We start from the raw sequence: 21,633 nt of genomic DNA on the forward strand, positions 1-21,633 counted from the left end.
TCGGGTTATAAAATATTTCTGAGGGAATCTTTACCCTAATAGAAGAAAGAACCAGCTCGTACAAATATCAAGGGCGTTAAGAAAATAGCTCGTACGGCTGCGGATTGGCTTTACCTACAGCCAGCACGGCTCTCAGCCTGAATATCGGCTTGCAGCTTTTCTTGCCTTACAATCTATGAGCATTGGCCTGCATAACATCGGGGTATATTCTCTCCCGGTTGCAATTTTCCTTGAATATATCTTTCGGGACTTAATGACCATTATGTTGAATGATGTTGAATGATCCAGTGAATGTTAACTGGCCTGCTAGTGACTTGTAATTGCAAATAATTGTAATAATAATATAATTCTGTTATAGCCATCAGTGCTTGCTTGGTTTTTGTTTAACTCCTGTTAATTAAGCACGAGGTAATTTTTGAATCCAGCTCAGTAAAGCTAGCAAGAAAAAAAGTTGTTTTTTTTTTAAAGAAGCTGTTTGGCCTCCCCTAGTTTACAACAAATTAAATATTTATCAGCCTTCAGAGCAGATTCATCAAATGAAATGGCTGTGTCAACATAATAAACTTGCAATTTGATTCTCTACATTTACATGAAGGGCCTCAAACACATATACATTTCTTACCAGGCAGATTAATAGGTTGTGTGACTATTTGTCCCTTAAGCATTTTAACTGTTTTTATACCAGCCTTGAGCAGAAGCAGCTGGGCTATAAGTGATATAATTTTTTTATAGCTTTACTAAATGTATCGGGTCATGGATAACCACAGCAATTACAGTTGCCCCAGAGTGGCAAGTTGAAAAGGCTGTCAGCCAGCTCATTGGGGTTGCCAACAGCACCGGAGAAAAATTGCTCCTCTCTTTAGCAGAGGTTTAATGTGCAGAAATGGAAACTCAAATCTTTGCGTGGCATGGAGTTAGATAAACATCATCCGGTAAATATCATCTCATTAAGCGGCTAAGGGGAGACATAGAGGTCTATAAAATTATGCATGGTTTAAAGAGAGTGGACAGGGAGAAGCTTTTCTCCCTCTCTCATAATACTAGAACATGGGGTCATCTGCTGAAGCTGCAGGGTGAAAGATGCAAAACTGATAAAAGGAAGTATTTCTTCACGCAACACATAGTTAAATTGTGGAACTCCCTGCCCCAGGATGTGGTGATGGCTACCAACTTGGAAGGCTTTAAGAGGGGAGTGGACATGTTCATGGAGGAGAGGGGTATTCATGGCTACTAGTTAAAATGGATACTAGTCATGATGCATACCTATTCTCTCCAGGATCAGGGGAACGTTCCAAATATATTCGGTGCTGTGGAACACAGGCAGGATGGTGCTGTTGCAGTTGTCTTGTTTGTGGGCTTTCTACAGTCACCTGGTTGGCCACTGTGTGAACAGACTGCTGGACTTGAGGGGCTTTGGTCTAATCCAGCATGGCTTTTCTCATCTTCTTATGTTCTTATGTAAGCCTTTGTTAAAAGGACAGGATTTTATTCCTCCAGGCCAGTGGTCGGCAAACTCATTAGTCAACAGAGCCAAATATCAACAGTACAACGATTGAGATTTCTTTTGAGAGCCAAATTTCTTAAACTTAAACTATATAGGTAGGTACACTGTTAACTTAATAAACCTTAATTAAAGTTTTAAGTCTTAATTAATGACAAATACCTAATAGAGAAGTCTTAGTATGGTTGGAGATTTCCCCCCCTTCTGTAAGGAAATATCAAAGCAAAATAGGAAGGGGGGACACAAATCGAAATGACATTGAGGGGGTGAAAGAGGAATACCGTGATCCTAAATATGGGGGTGGGAGAGAAGCAATAAAACCCCTTCCTTTTTTGGGGGGGGGGGAAGATAAAAATCAATGCAAAATTAACCGGGGGGGTTGACTGACAAGGGGGTGAAGGAAGGCCAGGCCAGGCCCAGCCCCCTAGCCAGGGCGGACTCTGCCCCCTACCCACCATACCATCGCCATGCCTGTATAGCCCTAACGCAGAACCCGGGGAAGGGTTGCACTGGCGAGGACTCCGCTTCCCCGAATACCTGACCTGTGAGGGTGAGGATGCCGCCCTCGACACCACCACTGCCGCCTCGGTCGCACTCAAGACCCGCCACCCCGTGCGAGCTCTTCTCTTAGGACCACCCGCCTGCCTCCGCTTCTCCCAGCTCCAGAACCAGCACTACGCATGCGGGGAGGGGAAAAGGCACACCGGGGCGGCTGGGAAATGTAGTTCTGAGCTGTGAGGGGGTGGGTATGGGGAAAGGCTGTGGAGAGCGGGGTTGACACCCAGGGTGCTAGATAGAGCGCAGGGGGACGACGACTGGGAATCTACCATGGGGTGGCAGGGAGGGTCCTGTTTCCTTAACTCTTGAAGGGCAAAAATTCCCTACAAATATTAAAAAAACAACACCTTTAAAATCTCCTCGAGAGAGAGAAAGAGATTTCGGCAACCTGTGGCAGAGCCGCACCTAAGGAGTCAAAGAGCCGCATGCGGCTCGCGAGCCACAGTTTGCCGACCACTGCTCCAGGCTGTTAACAACCCTATAGCCCAGGCACTTTGGTCGCACTCATGTGGCAATTTTAACTAAGACTAACTTTAAATGTGCCCATACCTGGCTTGTTGCTGAGCTTGCTCATTTGTCTCCCTCTTCTGACCTCCCTTCTCACACAGAGTGCTGTGAAAGAATCCAAGTTAAAAACTAACTCCAGCAACCCATGACATACAAATGCAGATGTGCTGCTTAACCAGAGTTATGTTCCCTCCTCCCACTAACCAGGGAGACTAACTCCAGTTAACTCTGCATTTGTATGGTCACAGGTAACCGTTAGTTCCTAAGTGAGATCCCTTCCTCGCACTTCATGTGGAAGGGAGGAGGGAGGTGCACAGATGAACCCATCAAGAAGCAGCATAAATGCACATATTACCTTAACCATAGTTAAGTTTGCCATCTGGATTCGGCCTTGACTTAAAGGACTTCAAAACAGGCCTGTAATTGGAGATGGCATGGTACTGTTGGGTTGTATTCAATATGATTTTTAATGAAAAATGCTTCTATTATGATGCTCCTAACAATTCTAAAGTAATGGTGCCATCTGCCACAATTTTAGAAGAACCCATAATTTAATATGCCCAGGGAGAACAAGTTGAGTGCACCTCCTGTTGGGCCAATGGTGCTAGCAGGAGGGCAAGAGAGCTCTGGGCTGCTGCTTTGCACTGAGCAGCTCTCTCATCTTCTTTTATAGTTCACCAGTCTGCACCAGAAAGGTTTGCAAGAGTCATGGAGGGCTCCTTCCCTCTTCTCGGACCCCTTCTTACCTGGAGATAGGGTTGCCAGTCTCCAGGTGGGGCCTGGAGATCTCCCAGACTTACAACTGGTCTTCAGACAACAGAGATCAGAAAATGGCAGCCTTGGAGGGTGGACTGAATGGCATTATACCCAGCTGAGGTCCCTCCCCTCTTCACCCCAAACCCAGTTTTCCCCAGGCTCCATCCCCCAAATCTCCAGGAATTCTTTATGCTGTAGCTCAGAATCACCAAGTAATTGAACTCATTCCTTTCTGACCTCTCCCATCATCCATTAAACTACCTAAGCAGTTCGTCCTCATGCAGAGAATCTCACCTTCTTTATTATACTAGGCTTCTCTCTGCTCCACTCCTCCCTCTTTCCTTCTCCCTTTCTGTAATTTTTTTTTGTAAAAATGAGGGATATTTCTTCCCATTGTATCTGAAGAAGTGAGATTTGACATACAAACAGCACAGTCTTGATTGGGGATGATGGTTACTTATGGGGCATCCGTGGACAGCGCAGATGCACCATCTCCTGAGCAGCTTGCTGCTTGTCTCATCAAGCCGAAAAGGCTATTTTGTAGAAAAACCCGTTAAACCGCTCAATAGGGTTTCAAAGGGCTGCACCAGCAGTTTTGCAGGTGCAAGTTGGCACATGCAAAAGAGGGTGTTCCCGGGGTGAAAGGGCTTAGGAAATGCCCCCTTTGGTGCCAGTGCAAGCCGTTGCACTGGGGAAATACCGATGGCAGGGCTAGCCGGTATCCAAGCCTTGTGCTGCTCCACTGCTCCCCAGAGCCAGTGTAAGTGGCCCTGCGCTGGCATTAGTGCCAGTTTAGCCGGTGCAAGTGGCACTAATGCCAGCGCAGGGGTCACGTTGGCTCCTATCCCCTTTACCCCCCCCCCCATGGATTGCTCTGTAAAGTTCATACTGGAACAAATGTTCATGGCACCAGACTTCAGCTTTGTTTCTCCCCTGGCTTCTCCCCATCACACACTGCAGTTCTCTCTACAGTCTTTCCTTCTGCAACATAAATTGCAGATCCCTCCTTCTCAGATCAAGGACATGGCTCCCAGGTATGAGGTCATGGAGCATCTCAGTATAGAAACAACACACTGCTTGTTTATCTAATGCTAAAAAATGTTGCTGGTGAAATATTGGAAATAATTACAGCCTACATCTGATGTGAGGAGGGGGATAGTGTTGGGACTGTCATACATTAGGTTATGTGGTAAGTGGATGTTTGTACTCTTAAATGCTCTCTGTACATGCTCAGGGGCACATTTATTGGATGATACAATCTGCTTCTTTAAATCAGAGGCCTGTCCCAAGTGGGGAGGGAATGGATCTAAATGGGGAGGAGGCTATAGGACTAGCTATATCTACAAAAGTTTTTTTCCTGCTTAACACCACTGCTTATTCTTCATGTTTGTTTTGGGTTTTGGGCCACTTTCATACATGCTTGCAAGGCTTTTTAATACTAGTGAAAGCTACAGCAGAATGTCAGCAGCTCTTTTGATTCTGTTTAAGCTTATAGTTCAGAACAATCTCAACAAAGATGTTTGCTCTTTTGTGTTCTTATGCTGCACTGCTCTTGATTTCATCTTCAAAAACATCTCTAGTCCCTCAATAAATCTCATGTAAAGTATGTCAAATCGTTTTGCTTTATCAAGCCCTTGAGGAGGGAAACAGATACTGTCGACGCTGAGTTTTTTTCTTTCCCGTCCTGAGTTGGATTTAGAGCTTGTTAAAAGAACCAGAATGTTTATGCTTAAGCCTCCTTATTTGTTCAAAAATATCCCAGGTTGACAGCAGACCTAGTATTTTCTTGCTGATTTCTTAATATGTCACAAATCGACTTAGGCAGAATATTGACATAGACCATGCTATTTAGTGTTTGAAAGGAAAAGAGAGCCCTCTGTAGGTTCTGATATAGTTTGCTATTTGTTTATGGAAACACCTATGGTTACCAGTCAGAATATCTGATAGTGATGGGCTCATGCCCAAATCCATGGAACTGAACTTAGGCTTTTGGAAACCCCAGGCAACCCCGTATTTGCAGAAAAATCTCCCTGTTAAAAAATAACTCATGGGTTACCACCGCTGCTGTTTTGCATTTGCAACAAGAAAATGAGAAGTGTTCTTAGAAGGCTTCCTTACTAAAAAATAATTTGTGTGCCATAATGATCTCCTAGGAAACCCGTATTCCTGTTTTGGGAATATACTGAAATTGCACAAGAGATAACATGAAACTGTAGTTTATGATAATGATTTCTATTAGAGTCCCCTCCCACATTGGGAAAACCATACAGTACTTACTGGCTTTCATGAAAGGCTTGGGGATCTGGCTCACACTAAATAATTTTATTTATTTGATGGCCATCTGGTCCACTCACTGCCTCAAGCAGGAAACTGAGAGCTAGATGCTGTGCATTATTTGCTTGAAGACCTCCAGCGAGGGAGAGGCCCCCACTCAAAAATCTGGCTCCATTGTCAAACTCTTTTTACCATTGGAAAGGGTCTTCTAATGTTCAGCTGAAATCTACCCTCCTGTAACTGATCTGTACCTTGGCTTGTTTGCTGTCCAAAGATGTTTGCTACTGTTTCTTTCATGGAATGTCTGGGCAATGTTTTTGGTACTGCTTCAGGTAACTGGTTGAATTTTTTTTTTTTGCCTTTCCTTTAGAATAGGGATACACCGTAGCTCAAAATCCACGTGGCTGTTTGATATGCCATCTGTGGCCCTTCTGAGCACTGCTTCCCAAATATGCTACCTTTGCCATGTTTCAGGAAAGTGGGCAGAACATTTTGGTTGGCAGATGGTTCTCACCTTGCAGCAGACACTGCTGGAGAAATGGGTAAGCTGCAAGCCTCCCTGAGGTGCAGGCCTTATGCCAAGGATGGAAATAAATGTGGCTCTTTCACTTTGTGGTGATTGCAAATGTGGCTGCAGAGTGAGTGCCACTGTTTTAGAATGTCTCAAGGTAATAAGAGAGGATGTAGCTGCTGTTCTCTTACCACGTTGCTCTAAAAGGCTACCCATTTTCTCCCCTGCCTTTTCTAGCGCTGTGAAATCTTCCTGGGAAATCCCCCAAGAGGATTTTCTCTCGCTGTCCTGCCTTTCCCCACTGCACCGGAGAATTCCACCAGGAAATATTTTTTGTGTAGTGATAAGACTCTGGTCCTGGGTATAACCACGCAAGCCTAGATCTAAAGTGAAAGGAACAAGATGGTTTACTTTTAAAAAAATGGAAAAAGAATGAAGTGTATTTAGAAGAAAAAAGCTTGCAGGCTGTGCTAAATATGAACAGTGTACAAGCATACCTTGGAGATATTGCAGGTTCGGTTCCAATAAAGTGAATATCACAATAAAGCGAGTCACACAAATGTTTTGGGTTCCCTTTGCGTATAAAAGTTATGTTTCCACCATACTGTAGTCTATTAAGTTGCGATAGCATTATGTCTATAAAAAACAATGTACTGTAATAATGGAAAAGTTTGAAATTTTGTGAGAATTACCAAAATGTGACACAGAGACATGAAGTGAGTACATGCTGTTGGGAAAATGACGCTGATAGATTTGCTAGAAAACGCAGTATGTGCGAAGTGCAATGCTTTCCCTATAAATGCAAAAGTGAGGTGGCCGTTTTTAAACAGTATGTGCTGGGGGGAGGGAGCCCTTTCTAGCAGATTTTGAAAACTTTTTTTACACTCTTGGTATCAACATTACACATGATCCACAATTTACACATAATTCCCAACTGTAATTGAGTAATAATGTCATATTCAACACAGCTTCGGTCTTAGGACTCTGTCCTGAACCCAGTCTCCTTTTATGCTAACCCTTTCCCTAAGAGAGTCTCACAAGGTGCCTGTTGTGTGTGTGTGTGGGGGGGAGGTGATTGTAATCCACTGAGACTCCTTACAGCAGTGGTTCCCAACTTTTTTTGACCAGGGACCACTAGGACTTTTTTGTTCGGTGCAGGGACCCCAAGGTTCAAAATAAAAATTCCGGGAATTTGAAAATAAACTTTAATCATAACTGTTAGTTAAACATTAAACTTAGAATTATATTTGAATATATATATTTTATAATAGAGAACTTTTAATTGAAAATATTAATTTATTATGGGTTTATAACTTTGTTTCGCGGACCTTAATTTAGTTCTCGCGGAACCCTAGGGGACCATGGACCCCTGGTTGGGAACCAGTGCCTTACAGGAAAGAAAAGCCGGGTATAAAATCCAACTCTTCTTCTAAATTCTCCTCTCTCACTCACAACCTCCAACTGTCAAACGTCAAAACCTAATCGTCAATTGTCAAAATTTTAAATGACTCCTGCTCCCCAGATCACAGCTCTTATTGGCTGATTCTGAGTGCCCCTTCCACTGGCTCTTGTGTTGCTGGAATAGTTTTCACTGCTCTGTCTGTCACAGGGTCAAAACTAAAGTCCTGCTTGCCAAGGATAGGTGCAGAGATAAATAGAGCTGTAAGGTGGGAGGCGTAATAGCTGAACTCTGTCAGTTATAAGTGGATAAGGAAGACGTGAGAGGAATAGAGCCTCTTGATTGGCTGTTTCTGACTGTGATGTTCTAAATTTTATATGCAATGTTGATTAGGGGGTTATATTTATTGATTTTTACTTATACCCTGCCTTTCTTCCAAAGGACACAAAGACCTTGTATCATTCTGCTCTCCTCCATTTTATCCTCACAAACACCCTGTGAGGTAGTTTAGGCTGAGAATGAGTAACTGGCCCCAGGTCACCCAGCGAGCTTCCATAGCACAGTGGGGATTCAAATCTGGATCTCCCAGATCCTTGTTTGATTCTCTAACCACTACACCACACTGGTTCTAAGCTCAGCATTGAGCACCCTTCTTGTGAAAAGTTAGTTAGTAAATAATAAAGTAAAATAAAGAAAATATTGGGGCTGAAAGGGTTAGACCTGTTTCATATTTAATGGCATTCCCCACACAAATGTCTTGGGAGCATACAGGGTTCATAGCCTGCCTGAGCTCACCTTGAGTCTCTGGACATGGGAGCCATCTCCATATGGCAATTGTGGATATGGGTGCCATCATTTGAGTGGTTGCAGTGGCCTTTTATGAGCGGGTATCAAGTGGATGAATGGGGGAGAGAGCCAACACCTGCTTGCAATGCTGTGTAAAAAGATGAAGTTACTCCTCTACACTTATTTCAGTTTTTTGGACGAATTAACAGAGTTAAATTTGGGACTGTGTATTCTGTGGTGTTTTTTCCCCTTTGGGTAATTATTATTTGAACAAGAAGCTGTGATTATAAATGGGTGGGGGATACAAAAATACATGAACATTTTGAGTACAAATATTTAAGACAAATAATTGTGCCCAGCTGGGTAAGTCTTAAATGGAATGAGAACAAGCCAATTAGCATTCCTTTGCCATGCAAATAAGTTTTTTGTTTTTTAAAAAATTGCATCTTTCAACTATTTAATGAGACAGGGCAATGTTGTAGCTTTTCCTTAGGTTATACAGTATTATGACTTTTAATTAGGAAGGTTTTCCTGACAACCAAGGTTAATACATAGAAGTCAGCTCCCTGCACCCCAACCATGACTAACCTGTCAGCATTTCTAGTTTAGGCAACGGCTGTTTCCACACAAGTTGTTTGCACTGAGTTTGATGCTGTTGGGAAGCAATTTTTTTCCTGTTTCCCCACAGCATTGTGGCACATTCATATATCTCCTAAGGTTTGATCACACTGAGTTTGATGCTGTTGGGAAGCAATTTTTTTCCTGTTTCCCCACAGCATTGTGGCACATTCATATATCTCCTAAGGTTTGCCTGACTTTCCTCCAACCTTTCACAAACCTGCTTTTGCTGCAGAAATTTTTGAAAAAGCCAAATAAAATGGATTCGGCTTTTTGAAAAATTCAGATTACCCTTGCTTGCAAGCTCCGACCTCCAGGTGAAGATCAGAGCCCACAGGCAGTGGTAATCTGACTCAGGTAAGGGGGGGGGGGAATGGAAGCATGGTAGCAGGGCCAAAACGGCACAAATAATGCTGTAAAAAATTGGCATTGTTTGGAATTCACCTTTTCGGCTCCCTTTAATTGCTGCCATTTTTAAATTTTGGCGTTTCCCCCCCTCCAGTTCAGCATTAGCTGAATGCACACCCCTAGTCGTAATGATGTCACTTCTTTTTTGTTGCTGAGTTTGCAAGTTGACTGAGAGAATTCACACCTGTTCAGCTGTCCTTGAACTCTGTTGCTTAGATCTACCTTCATCTTGGACAGTTAGTTGGAACAGTTACAGAAAAAGGCTAGATTAATTGCTATTTAAGAGTTGTGAGTGGCCTTCTTCTCTTGCTATATCAGATGTATCACATCTGCACCTGCTGATAAGCTATTTGCACTTACATTGTTATCTCTTATTTAGTGATACCAAATCAGATATATAGAAATAACCGCATGATTTTAATAACTCAAACTTAGAGAAATATAAGACTGATATTTTTCTATAAATAAGCACTCCTGTAACAAGCAAATAAGATTTCTCTGGCTGGAAATATCAAAAGAAGAAGAGGTAAGATCTCTTGGTGAAATTTGGGTAACTTGGGCTTTTTGATAATCCCTAAAAGCAGTGAGACAAAGGCTGAAACCTCATTTGTTTTAGAACTATCATTAGCTATGAGTAAGAAATGCTAAGAATGTTGATAATTTGAGCATGCATTTCCACTGTGATTGTGGGGTTGTTTTGTGCCTTTATTATTTTAGTCTTGCTCAATAAAAAGAATATTTTCTTATTTCAATAAAAGATAAAAGTTTATGCAGGTGTCCTGTCTGGTTTGCTGGCTAATAGTTCTAAAGAATAGGACTCACTCCTTAATTTTATCAGAGTTAAAGGTTGTAAATCTCCTTTAATATGATAAACCCTAGAGAATTTTGTGGCTAATCAGTTTTTGCAGAGGCACAGCCTTGAAAATTGTTAGTGCAGAGTCTCTAATAGGGTGCGAGAGGCAATCTCTTGCTACAAGAGGGGGTTCATTTTGGCTGATTCTGCCTGGAGGAATGAGTGCTCACACCTGGGCTCCATCTTGGTGGCTGCCATTGCCACGTGGAGCAGACAGAGGGCTGGCTGCCTGGAAAAAGACTCCAAGGTAATTGGAAGCTTTAAGAACATTGTAGCTTCTAAGTTAGAACAAGACCAGCTAGGGGATGTACAGAGTTGAGGGATAGGGTTGCACATTTGCACCTTTCTTTTGTATCCCTTGCTCAATCTGTTGCTGTGCAGAATATATGTGAGGACTTTTCCTTTTTAATTCATTCTTTACTATTTTTACTGCTGGTAGTTGTTCTCTGTACCAGTTGGTCCTCCATTGTTTGAACACACTATTATAAACAGGCAAGTGTGCAAGTGCAGTAAGCCATCCCCGTGGTAACCAATTGCTGAGTAGCACGAGACACTGGAACTAGGTGGGGTCTTAATCAGCAATACAGAAGGGAAGCTGGGAATGTAGGCCCTCTTAGTGGGTAATTCCCAAAATGTCAATTTGAGTACTTATTAAATGGTGGCTAGGGTTGGCAACTGCCTGAAGAAGGAAACATCCTGTACCTTTAGTAGAGGCTTAATGGAATATTATTTATTGGGGATATTACTTGCCTCCATGCCATGAAATGATTCAGCTGCCCATCCATTAAGTTGTTCTTAAAGTGACAATGTTTTTCTCTTGACAACCCGAATGGTGGGAATAGTACTCAGACTGCTCAAGCTGCCTTTTGTGCATTTGCTGTGGCAAACCTCTGCCTAACGACATGTGTGTCCTGATCCTAATCTTGTAGACAACAATCTTAAATGTAATCCCAGAGAGTAAGTCCCATTGAAGTCAACTGGATTAGCTTCTGAGGAAATGCACAGTCTCTTGGACTGTGCTGCAAGACAGTTGAGTACTAGCATAGCTGAATGTCAAAAAGATGAAGATCAGTGCTGGCTATTTTATATCATTGTATCATTGTGCTGAAATATACTTGTAACTTGCATTATGTATTATGACTTGCTTGTTACTTGCATTATGAATTATGACTCGATGATAAATTCAAATACACAGCAATTCATGCCCATGTAAATGGAACAGTTGCTTTATCCAGTCACCACCCTACTTGCATCAGTGTTCTGGTCATGCACTCACACACATTGCAGTTCATTCTAGACAGACACATTATTATAATATTGTTAACAAAAAAATTGACCTCACCTTTCTGCCCCCTTAGGGCCACAAAGGCAGCTAACAAATTAAAACATACAAATTATCTTGAAAGCCATTAACACCAACGCACAATACATCATACAAGGACGCAATTGTGAAATTGCAGAGTTCTGTTGTGTCACTAGAGTTGTGTGAATCATGAGGAAAGAAACTCAGCCATATATCTCTTCAAAGTTGCCAAAATGCAAATAAGCTTTTGGGGTATAGGTATATGTTGGGTTTCTGGGATCACCCTTGAACACATGAAGCTGTCCTAAACTGAATCAGACTCTTGATCCATCAGGATCGTCTACTCAGACTGGCAGCAACTTTCCAGGGTCTCAGGCAGAGGTCTTACCCATCACCTATTACTTGATCTTTTCAACTGGAGATGCCGGGATTGAACCTGGGACTTTCTGCATGTCTAGCAGAAGCTCTACCACTAAGCCTCAGACACCTTCTCCTCAGGGGAAAAGTATCAAAAGTTGTTTAATTAATGGGGTTAATTTTTTTAATAAAAAGTCTTTGCTCCAATATATTGCTTGGGTGCAACAGATCAGGTGGCCAATGGAAGGTTATAGTGTGTATCTAAGAAGTTGAAACTCTGACAGCAAACAGATGATTGATTGCTTTAGAAAGTTATGTTTCTTCTCTAGAGATCTGCATGAGGTGACTCACTAAAGCAATAAAAAAATAAGAACAGCACCATAAAATTCTCAACAATAAACAAGCCATTAAAAATGTAACTACTCATCTGGTTATCTGAGACCCGAATTTCATACAAAAAAGATTGTGTAAGGTGGAAGAAGAGCTGGTTCTTTATGTTCTGGCCTTCGATGTGATACATATGACTTAACATGAGTATATGGGGTGGGCAAGCAGGGTAATTTGTGAGCTAGTAATATTTAGGGACTTGTTAGAGTATTCTGGGCCATTGCAAGGGAAACAGTCCAGTCCAAGAATGCTGAACTAAGGCTGTAAGAAGAAATTCCTGGCAGCACTACATGACTATGTTACACCCATTTTAAATATGGGCCCAACTCTCTTCTAAGCTACCACCCCTTCACCCAGATTCATTTTTGCCCGCTTAGGTTCATTCCAAATGTCTGTTACAGCTGGAAGAACAGAAGCTACTGAGATGGGTTGTGGGGTGGGGCCAAGTGCAGCAATCATTCATCACCCCTCAGTGCCTTCTGTGTCTTTCCTGGGCGTTGCTCCCCCCCTTTGTGGTTGTACTGCTGCTTGGCAGGCCATTTTTCAGATGTGAGTCTGCAGCTGTGTTGTGTCATTTGCCTTAATTCCCACTGAAATCTGCCAGAATTGCTCTTGTATCAATATAGGCTCAGACTATTTGTATATTAAGTCCCCTTGACTTTAACAAAAAATTAATCGAAAATATGCCTAAATTCCCTGTGAATTGCTTCCTGTGCATGTAAACATATGCCATGTTTTTAAGAACAATGAAAGATACAGCTGGATCCCATGGCAGTAGCACTATCATAGGTGGTGTAGGGGTTAGGGGGATCAGACTGGGATCTGGAAAAGACCTGGGTTTGAATCCCCATTGTACCATGGAAAGCTGGGTGATGTTTGGCCACACGCCTAGCCTACCTCATAGGATGGTTGTGAGGATAAAATAGACAAAGGGAGAATGCTGTAAGCCACTTTGGTCCCCCATTGGGGAGAAAAGTGCAGTATAAATATCACAATAAATTATGGGCAATGGTGCAAGCTGAGCATCATCGTAGTGCTGGTTGGTGTATGACCTTTGGCCTTTGACAAGCTTTGTGACTGTAGTGATGCACCAATGGAAGCAAGTGGCTTGAACCTGCAGGTGTGGATACACTGTGGTGTAGTGGTTAAGAGCGGGGGTTTGGAGCGGTGGAGTCTGATCTGGAGAACCGGGTTTGATTCCCCACTCCTCCACATGAGCGGCGGAGGCTAATCTGGTGAACTGGATTTGTTTCCCCACTCCTACACATGAAGCCAGATGGGTGACCTTGGGCTAGTCACTCTCAGCCTCACCTACCTCGCAGGGTGTCTGTTGTGGGGAGGGGAAGGGAAGGTGATTGTAAGCTGGTTTGATTCTCCCTTAAGTGGCAGAGAAAGTCGGCATATAAAAACCAACTCTTTTTCTTCTTACTGTATTGCCTTCGTGCCATCCTTCCTCATTTGAACCCCATCTGCACTTACTCCAGAGCAACCTCCTAGGTCTTTTGCTGTACTTGGGTGACATCTGTACCAGTGCAGAGGTCTTTGCACCTGATCCCATCACTTTAAACAAAGTCTTGCACAATATTCCAGGGCAAACTGCAAATCTGTCTAAAAAGTTGTAAATAATAAATACCAGTTTTGTTTCCAGTGCAGAACAGCAATTCCCAAGATCACAGTAACTGAAATGCACCTTTCCCTTTTTTTCTCTCTTTCAGTGGTGCATTTTCTGAAGTAGTTTTGGCTGAAAACAGGTCTACTGGAAAACTATTTGCAGTTAAGTGCATCCCAAAGAAAGCTCTGAAAGGAAAGGAAAGCAGCATAGAGAATGAAATCGCAGTTCTGAGAAAGTAAGTATGAAACGTGCTCTTCCACAGTTATGGTATCTATATTTTGTGCATATTTTAAAGTTACCAGAAGGTTGTGGTTGTGGCTTAGAAAATACATAAGGCACCGGAATATATTCCTACATAGCATGCTGCACTGAGTAGGATATCAACTGGCTACTGGATTTGTTGGTTGGGCTAGTACTCCAGGGGTGCAATTTAGAGAAAATTAAGGCTGCAGTCCCATGCACACTATTTGGGAGTAACTAGGACTTGTAAGTAAACATAGGAGTGGGATAAGGGATGAGCTGCGTGTGATGGTGGCAGAGAAGTTGGGTTGCCCTCTGGAGCAAAGGAGGTGTTCACATACAACAGGCAGGAGTTTGTTAAAATCTGCAATCAGGCCTGTAAATAAGAACATAAGAGCCCAGTGATCCATGTATTTCAACATCCTGTCTCACACAGTGGCCAACCAGTTACTATGGAGGGCAAATAACAGGGAATAGAGGCCTTCTCAGAAAACAGAGGCTAGAGGTCTTCCCAGTACTGATATTCAGAGGTTTGTGGCCTCTGTAGATGGAGGCTCCCTTCAGTCACTGTGGGTAGTAGTCATTGATGGACTGTCCTGCATGAATAGCCAGAAACCTTTGCCTTGGTGTGTTGTAATTACATTATCCTGACTAGACAGCCTGTTCTGTGATCACCAGACATTAAATGTTTATAAACAGGGCATTGTGGGAGAGCAGCTATGTGATTGTCTCCTCATGCATTCTTTGGAGAAGCATGTGATAATATTTTAAATGGAATTGTGGTGATGTGCATTAATTGAAGTTGTGGAAGATTCTGAATGTGTGAGCTTGGCATTACTTACACTAAAGCCTTCACATTGCCACAGGATTCTTTTTTTCTTTGCATCCTTTTATGTGCCATCTGTAGCTTGACATTCGCTACAGAGGCTTTTCTTTGTGCTCCCGTGTCATTAGAAATTGACATGGGATGGGGTCTTCTCTGTGCAGCACCATGACTGTGGAACTGTCTCCCCAGGAAAGTTCACTTTTGACCCATCTTTGCTGGCTTTCAGGAGGTCATTTAAGATTGTTTCATTTCAGAGGGCTTTAGGATCCAATTGATAGAATTCTGCCAGTTGAGATGTTTGTTGAGTCTCCTTTGGGTCATTTTTATGCCGCTGTTTGGTTAGCTGGTTTTTATTTTGTTTTTATGATGCTGTGATCTTCATGTTAGTTTTATAATAAAATATTCACTGGAGATTACATAGCAACAGCTGAGGCAAAGAACAACGCAGTCTGCATCAGGTGGTGTACTGCTTGATGACCACATAAGAACAACAACAGAACAACACAGCAAAGAACAACGCAGTCTGCATCAGGTGGTGTACTGCTTGATGACCACATAAGAACAACAACAGAAATAAAAAGTCAAGCTCTCTAAAAGCTTATGTGAGTTATTCTGACCTACTTAAGCATGCAAACTGTAACGCTGACACAGTTATAATATTTAGTGCCCTTGAGATCACTGGCCATGAATATCATGTGGCTGTCAGTGTTAAGGCTGTCAGTGTTAATTTGCACTGGTGGTAATGCATACAAATCCCAGGTAAGAAATGTTCCTATTGAAGCCTGGCAAACCTTTGTGTCAGACCACACCAGTAGCTCCTAAGCACTACAAAACTGAATAGGAATAACCCATCCCCACGTTCTTTTTTTCTTCCTGCCAGTATTGTGATACAACATCAGCAACGCTTAGTTAAGACAAGAAGGCATTCAGAGTCTTACAGAAATATGGAAAGCTATGCAAAAAGGTTGCTGTGATAGTCAGTGGCCTATGTGCCCGATGATGCAACTGTTGAAGAAAAGACCGTTATGCATGCTATGTGTGAAGCATGCAGTGATAGGCTGGATAGTGATGCATAATGGAATAATTGCTCACCAGCCGGTAACAACTGTATTTCGAACTTAGACTCCTACCGCCTGTAGTTTCTGCAGCCATACATGCTGAATGCTTAGGGTTGTGTGAGGTGCATCCTGCAGCAGCGCACATGGAAAGATTGCCGCATCTTCCACCAGGTGACACTGAAGGAAGAAGAGTATGTGATGCTTTTACTAGAGGGCATCAGGAGGTGGCACCAGGCAAGCACACAGCAATTGGGTGGGTAGCAGAACCCAGCATGGGCACACTGCCCCCTGATTCCCTCTGGTCTGGGCGCCACATAGCATGTTCTCCTTCCACATATTTTTCCTATAGCTGACAGCTAGACATGGGGGATGCCGGACTGCCCCATTTAGCTAAAAGCAGTTCTCAGCATGTGTGGCTAACTTTAGATGAAGTGGCATGCAGGTCTCTTCCTGCTTTAATCCTTGCTACTCATTGTGTACAGCTAGGCTCATCCCCAGCTATGCGCTGCACTACATGATAATTTAAAAAATCTATCCCCTGTCTGGACAACTGTAAATGCCATCAGGGCCAGATTAAGACATGATGTGGCCCAAAACTATGTCAAGTTGAAGAGGCCCCATAGCATTACCCAAAAGTATGTTGTAGTAGTAAAATGTAGGCGTTTGGGCGGTGGGAGGTTTGAGTCCCCTCATAATCTGAGGCCCTAAATTGTAGTTTACTTAGCCTGTGTAAATCTAGCTTTGAATACCACCTAATGTACTTTTGTAAGTGATTAGACTGTTTTTTGGGCTGTATTGTTGGACAGCCTCTTCTTTCCCCCTTGCCCCATGTGACTGAATACAGTGCAGAATGTTGACCAGGGTTCTTAACATACATATCCCTGAGCTGTGAGTCTCCTGTTTCAGACCAGAATCTGTGCTATTGTAATTTAAGTAGGTCAGCTACTTAAATGGAAATGAGACACTATACCCTACAGAGGAGGAGGAAAATTTGGGAGCAGGCCTTCTTCAGCTGTATATGAAACTGTGTTTTCCTTGGGCTGGTTGCATGCATGTCATTGTGTAACCATGCTATAGCATTTGCGGTGTGGCTTTGCTTGGTAGCCCATTGGATGAGAAGCTAATTGATGTGCTCCAGGCCATAGGTGAGTATTGTTGCTAGCGCGATCACAGCATCAGTATTCTCAACCATGTCTTCCACACCATGATGATCTTCTCTAGAATGACATTCTAACAGCAGGGTGTCTAACAGCGCATTCCTGATATTTAAGGGCAAAAGCCCTTAGGAGGCCAGGAAGGTGCTGTGTCTGTGTTAGGGGCCCCCCGCATCGGTGTTCGGGCTACTTACGCCAGCGTTAGTGGCCTCAACGGCAGTGGGGAGGCCCTGATGCCGGTTTCCGGGTGCTGCTGTGGCACCGGTGTAAAGGCCCTTGTTGGTGTCCCGGGAGGCATTCCCAGAGTGGGTAGGGGGGAGGAGCAGCCATTAGACAGCCTCCTGTCCCCTTTTGCCCCAGGGACGCTGGCGGCGAGAAGAGCGAGGCTGTGCCTGCTTTTTAGCAGGTGCAGCCTCCCTTTTCTCTATGGGGCAAAAAGCCACATTTAAAATTTAAAAAGCCTTTAAAAGGCTTTTTTTTTTTAGTTATTGGTGCCGGGAAAATGGGTTAGGAGGCGTCGTAGCGCCGCCTCCTCCCCACCATTCCCCCACGCCGAAAGCTCAGGAATACACTGTAAAGCATCTTTAAGCAACATCTCACAAGGATCATGGCTCAATTAACATTGCAAAAATGGATAACCTTCCCCCTATCTCAAGACCCTAATCCAAGTTGGGCCCTCTTCCATTTACAGTTTTAAAAAATTCTGCAGGAGATCTATTCATGGATTTCCCACCATTTGGGCCTGTTTCCATACTGCAAGTGAAGTGAATCAATTGAAATTAAAAAGGTCACGTCATGTAAATTAATAGAAAGCAGCTTCTGACCCTTTCATCCAATATGAAACTAGACAGGAGTAATAAATAAACCATGCCTTGGACAATAGAGATATACTTGATACTTAACATTGGGGGCCCGAGGAGCTTGAGTGCTCTGCACAGCAAATGCTGTATGCGCAAATAATCAAAATGCGCTCAAGCTATTTCACTTCAGCCTTGAGCTTTTCTGCCTTGCCTTTGTATATTATCTCTCCCCCAATCAACTTTTCACAACAACTAATTCATTTTAAAACATCAGTTACTTAAAATACCAACCTATAATAAAATGTTATGCTTGTGTATTTATTTTAATTAGTATCTCAGAACAAAGCCCAGGACTCAATGTTTTGTTTAGATGGAGCAGGGGTGAAAGGAACGTAAATCTCTCTCTCTTTCTCTCCCCTCCCTTCGAAACAGAAGGAAGGAGAGACCGCTTCATCCCCTTTCTTTCTGGTGCTCCATACTGGCCTGTACCAGCTTACTTTCCCCCCTAAGTATGGCTTAAAAATATAAAACCGTTAAAGAATGCTTTGGGAAGGGCATGTTCTTTAAAGCAGGGCCAGCTCTACGAAGAGATCAATGAGGCCATTTTGCCTCAGATACCATAGTCTGAAGGGGGCAGCAACTCTCCACCAGTCACCAGCTTCCCAGCTGCCCACCTATTTTCACTACCTCAGTAGTACTCCCTATCCTACCAGCGTGGTATAGTTGTTAAGAGCGGTGGTTTGGAGTGGTGGACTCTGATCTGGAGAACTGGGTTCGATTCCCTACTCCTCCAAATGAGCGGCGTAAGCTAATCTGGTGAACTGGATTTGTTTCCCCTCTCCTATACATGAAGCCAGCTGGGTGACCTTGGGCTAGTCACACTCTCTCAGCCCCACCTACCTCACAGGGTGTCTGTTGTGGGGAGGGGAAGGGAAGGTGATTGTAAACCTGTTTGATTCTTCCTTAAGTGGTAGAGAAAGTTGGGATATAAAAACCAACGCTGCTGCTTCTTCACTGTTTGTTCACTAAAACCAGGTCCTTCCTGTGCTATTAGTTGTCTGTCTTTTGTTTCATCACAACTCGGTGAGGTCAATTAGACTGAGGGAAGGTGACTAGCCTGTGGTCATTAGGCAAGCTTCAGTCAGAGATAGGATTTCAGCTTGCATCTCCCCAGTCCTCATCTAGCAAACTAACAGCTGCCCAATCTGGCTGTACTATTCAAATTATTCATTTCAAGTATTTCTTTGCCACATTTCCACCCAAATAGGATCTCTGAGGTCAACATTAAATCATCATCATTTCAACATTAAATCATCAAGACATTAAAACAGCATTTAAAATATAAGTGTGTATAACACAATTCAAGTGAAACATATAAACACATACAACACAACCAGACAGCAGAACCAATAACAATAAATCGGGATCTACCAAACCAAGCAAAAAAATCTTCACCCACTGGTAAAAGACAATGATAGAAAGAGAGAGAAATCTCCCTGGAGAGAGAGTGTCAAAGTTTTGGCGTCATGACAGAGAAGGCCATTTCTTGGGTTGCTACCCATCTAGCATCAGATGGTGGGGGCACCTGAAGAAGGGCATCAAAGACAACTGGAGTGGACAGGTAGGTTCATATGGGAATTGGTATTCTGGTCCAAATTTAGTCATACTAGGAAATGAGTCCACTAGTCATTTATACTTGCCTCACTTGATTACACATTTCCTTCTGTAAGATGTCCCCTCCTCCAAGTAGGTTGAAAGTCTTAGTGACTTTATCCTTTTTAGGGCCAATTAAAACTCTATCTGTAAGAGACAAAATTCTTCCTCTTTTTCCAGGATGCTCAAAAAAAGTATATGTATGTGTCTGTTTTTAGATAAAACAGAGGGTGTGAGAGAGGGGAACGGAACCTAAAACATGCACCCCCACCACCTGTGCCTTACCTTGCTGAACTCTAGTACTTTAGGCATTTTTCTCTCCTCCCAGCTGACTTCCTGTACCAAAGCCTGGCTGGGAGGAAATACCTTCTAATAGGTACAGGAAAAGCCTTTGTCCTTGTCCACAGACCCAGCTACAGAAAATGAAAAACCTCACTCAAAACACAGGGCCTATGCTTATATCAAATCAAGAAACCTCACAGATTTTGAGACTGTGCAATGGTTGTCTGAAGGTGGAAACTTTGTGCCCAGAAATTCCAATCAAAATGATCCTGTTTGGTGTGTGTGTGTGGGGGTCAATTCTGGTCTGATAACTTCCTAATCAGGGACATAACCACTGAGTCATTGGGTGAAAACGCATGGTCACTTTAGCCTCCTTTATTCCCTGTTTCAGCCAGGATTCAGCCAGGATCGAACACATGCGTTTCGCTGAACGTGCGTTCAATCCTGGCTGAAGCCTGGCTGAAACAGGGAATAAAGGAGGCTAAAGCGACCGTGCATTTTCGCCCATTCTCTGCCTTCACTGTCCTTCATGCTCCCTGAGGAGATGAAAGTGGACTCTGATGTTCCAGAATAATACTCAGATGAGGATTTCAGACTACGCCCAAGTGCTGGAAACATTTCTGCTCAGATTCAAAGCATTTATGATATTTATGAATGAGTGTGATTCAAGCTAGAATTTGGTGAGTAAAGTTTGCACTACATATCTGCAGTATATTTACAGCTTATATATGTATGTACTGTTTTACTGTTATGGCACTGAGCCTGTGTAATGAAATGAGTTTCTCAAGGTTTCAGCAAACCCCAATTTAGATAAAAAATGGCATTCATCCAAGTTAGCATGGATTATATTTAGTGATAACTCTTACTCAGAGCTATGGGTTGGATAACCTAGCATGTCACTGCAGATACAGCTACTTCTGAAATAGCCATTTGTCAAGGTTTAGGCTGTGATTTACTGACTTCAGCTATAGCACTTTTTTAGGGTGACCTGCAATCTGCCTCCCTGTTATAGAGTGGAACAATTTGCAGATTTGCAGGTAGTGGTTGCTGAATTCTCAGTTTTACCATGCAACCCCCCCCCCCACATCTGTTCATCCCAGACAGACGTTTGCCCAGACAGACGTTTGCCATGAAAAGCAGTGAATGTAGCTGGCAGGGAGGGTGCAGGGGGAAAGTTGCAGGAAGATGAACTTTTTATCTACTTATTGATTTTCCTTTCTTTACTTCTTATATATCCTTCTTCCTAGCCCAAAAAGGACTCTAACAGTGCAATCCTAAGGGTGGGGGCATATCTGGAAAATGCCAGTAATAGCTGGAATAAGGGAGGCCAAGGGGTGGCCTAACTGAAGGGAAACAGCGTAATGGGAAGGCCTACAGAGAATCAGCACAAAAAGTTAGAAACAAAAAGATTGGGAACTAAGAGTATTCTGGGTTCATTGTAATTCATTATAAAAGGAGGATAGGTTTTAGCCCTAGGAACAGAAGGCTGAATTTATCATTTATTTTCTCTTTACGTTGATCAGTAGTTTGACATTTTTGTTCAATTACATGCAAAGAAATTTTTTTTCCTTTTATGAAATTGGTTTTTTAATGGTCTGTATGCACCCACACAGGAACAAAGAGTACATAGGTCAAACGATTGCTTGGAGCTGAATTACCTCAATGGGCGAGGTCCCCAATATTGCCGAGCTGTGGTAGCTGGGAAAATCCAGGAGGAAGAGTCTTTAAAGAGACAAAAAGAGATGGTTTAGTCTCTAAAGCAGGGGTACCCAACCTTTTTGAGCCTGCAG

The 21,633-nt window shown here is 43.0% G+C and overlaps 1 protein-coding gene across 1 annotated transcript in view; it reads left to right on the forward strand.

Moving 5' to 3' along the window:
- CAMK1D (calcium/calmodulin dependent protein kinase ID) overlaps positions 1-21,633 on the forward strand; it is a 230,049-nt gene that overhangs the window by 91,118 nt on the left and 117,298 nt on the right. Inside the window, exon 2 of the mRNA XM_056846793.1 lies at positions 13,934-14,065. Within this exon, the coding sequence (XP_056702771.1) occupies positions 13,934-14,065 (132 nt within the window). The remainder of the gene's footprint in view (positions 1-13,933; positions 14,066-21,633) is intronic.

The sequence above is a fragment of the Euleptes europaea genome, chromosome 3 (assembly GCF_029931775.1).
Source record: "Euleptes europaea isolate rEulEur1 chromosome 3, rEulEur1.hap1, whole genome shotgun sequence".
NCBI lineage: Eukaryota > Metazoa > Chordata > Lepidosauria > Squamata > Sphaerodactylidae > Euleptes > Euleptes europaea.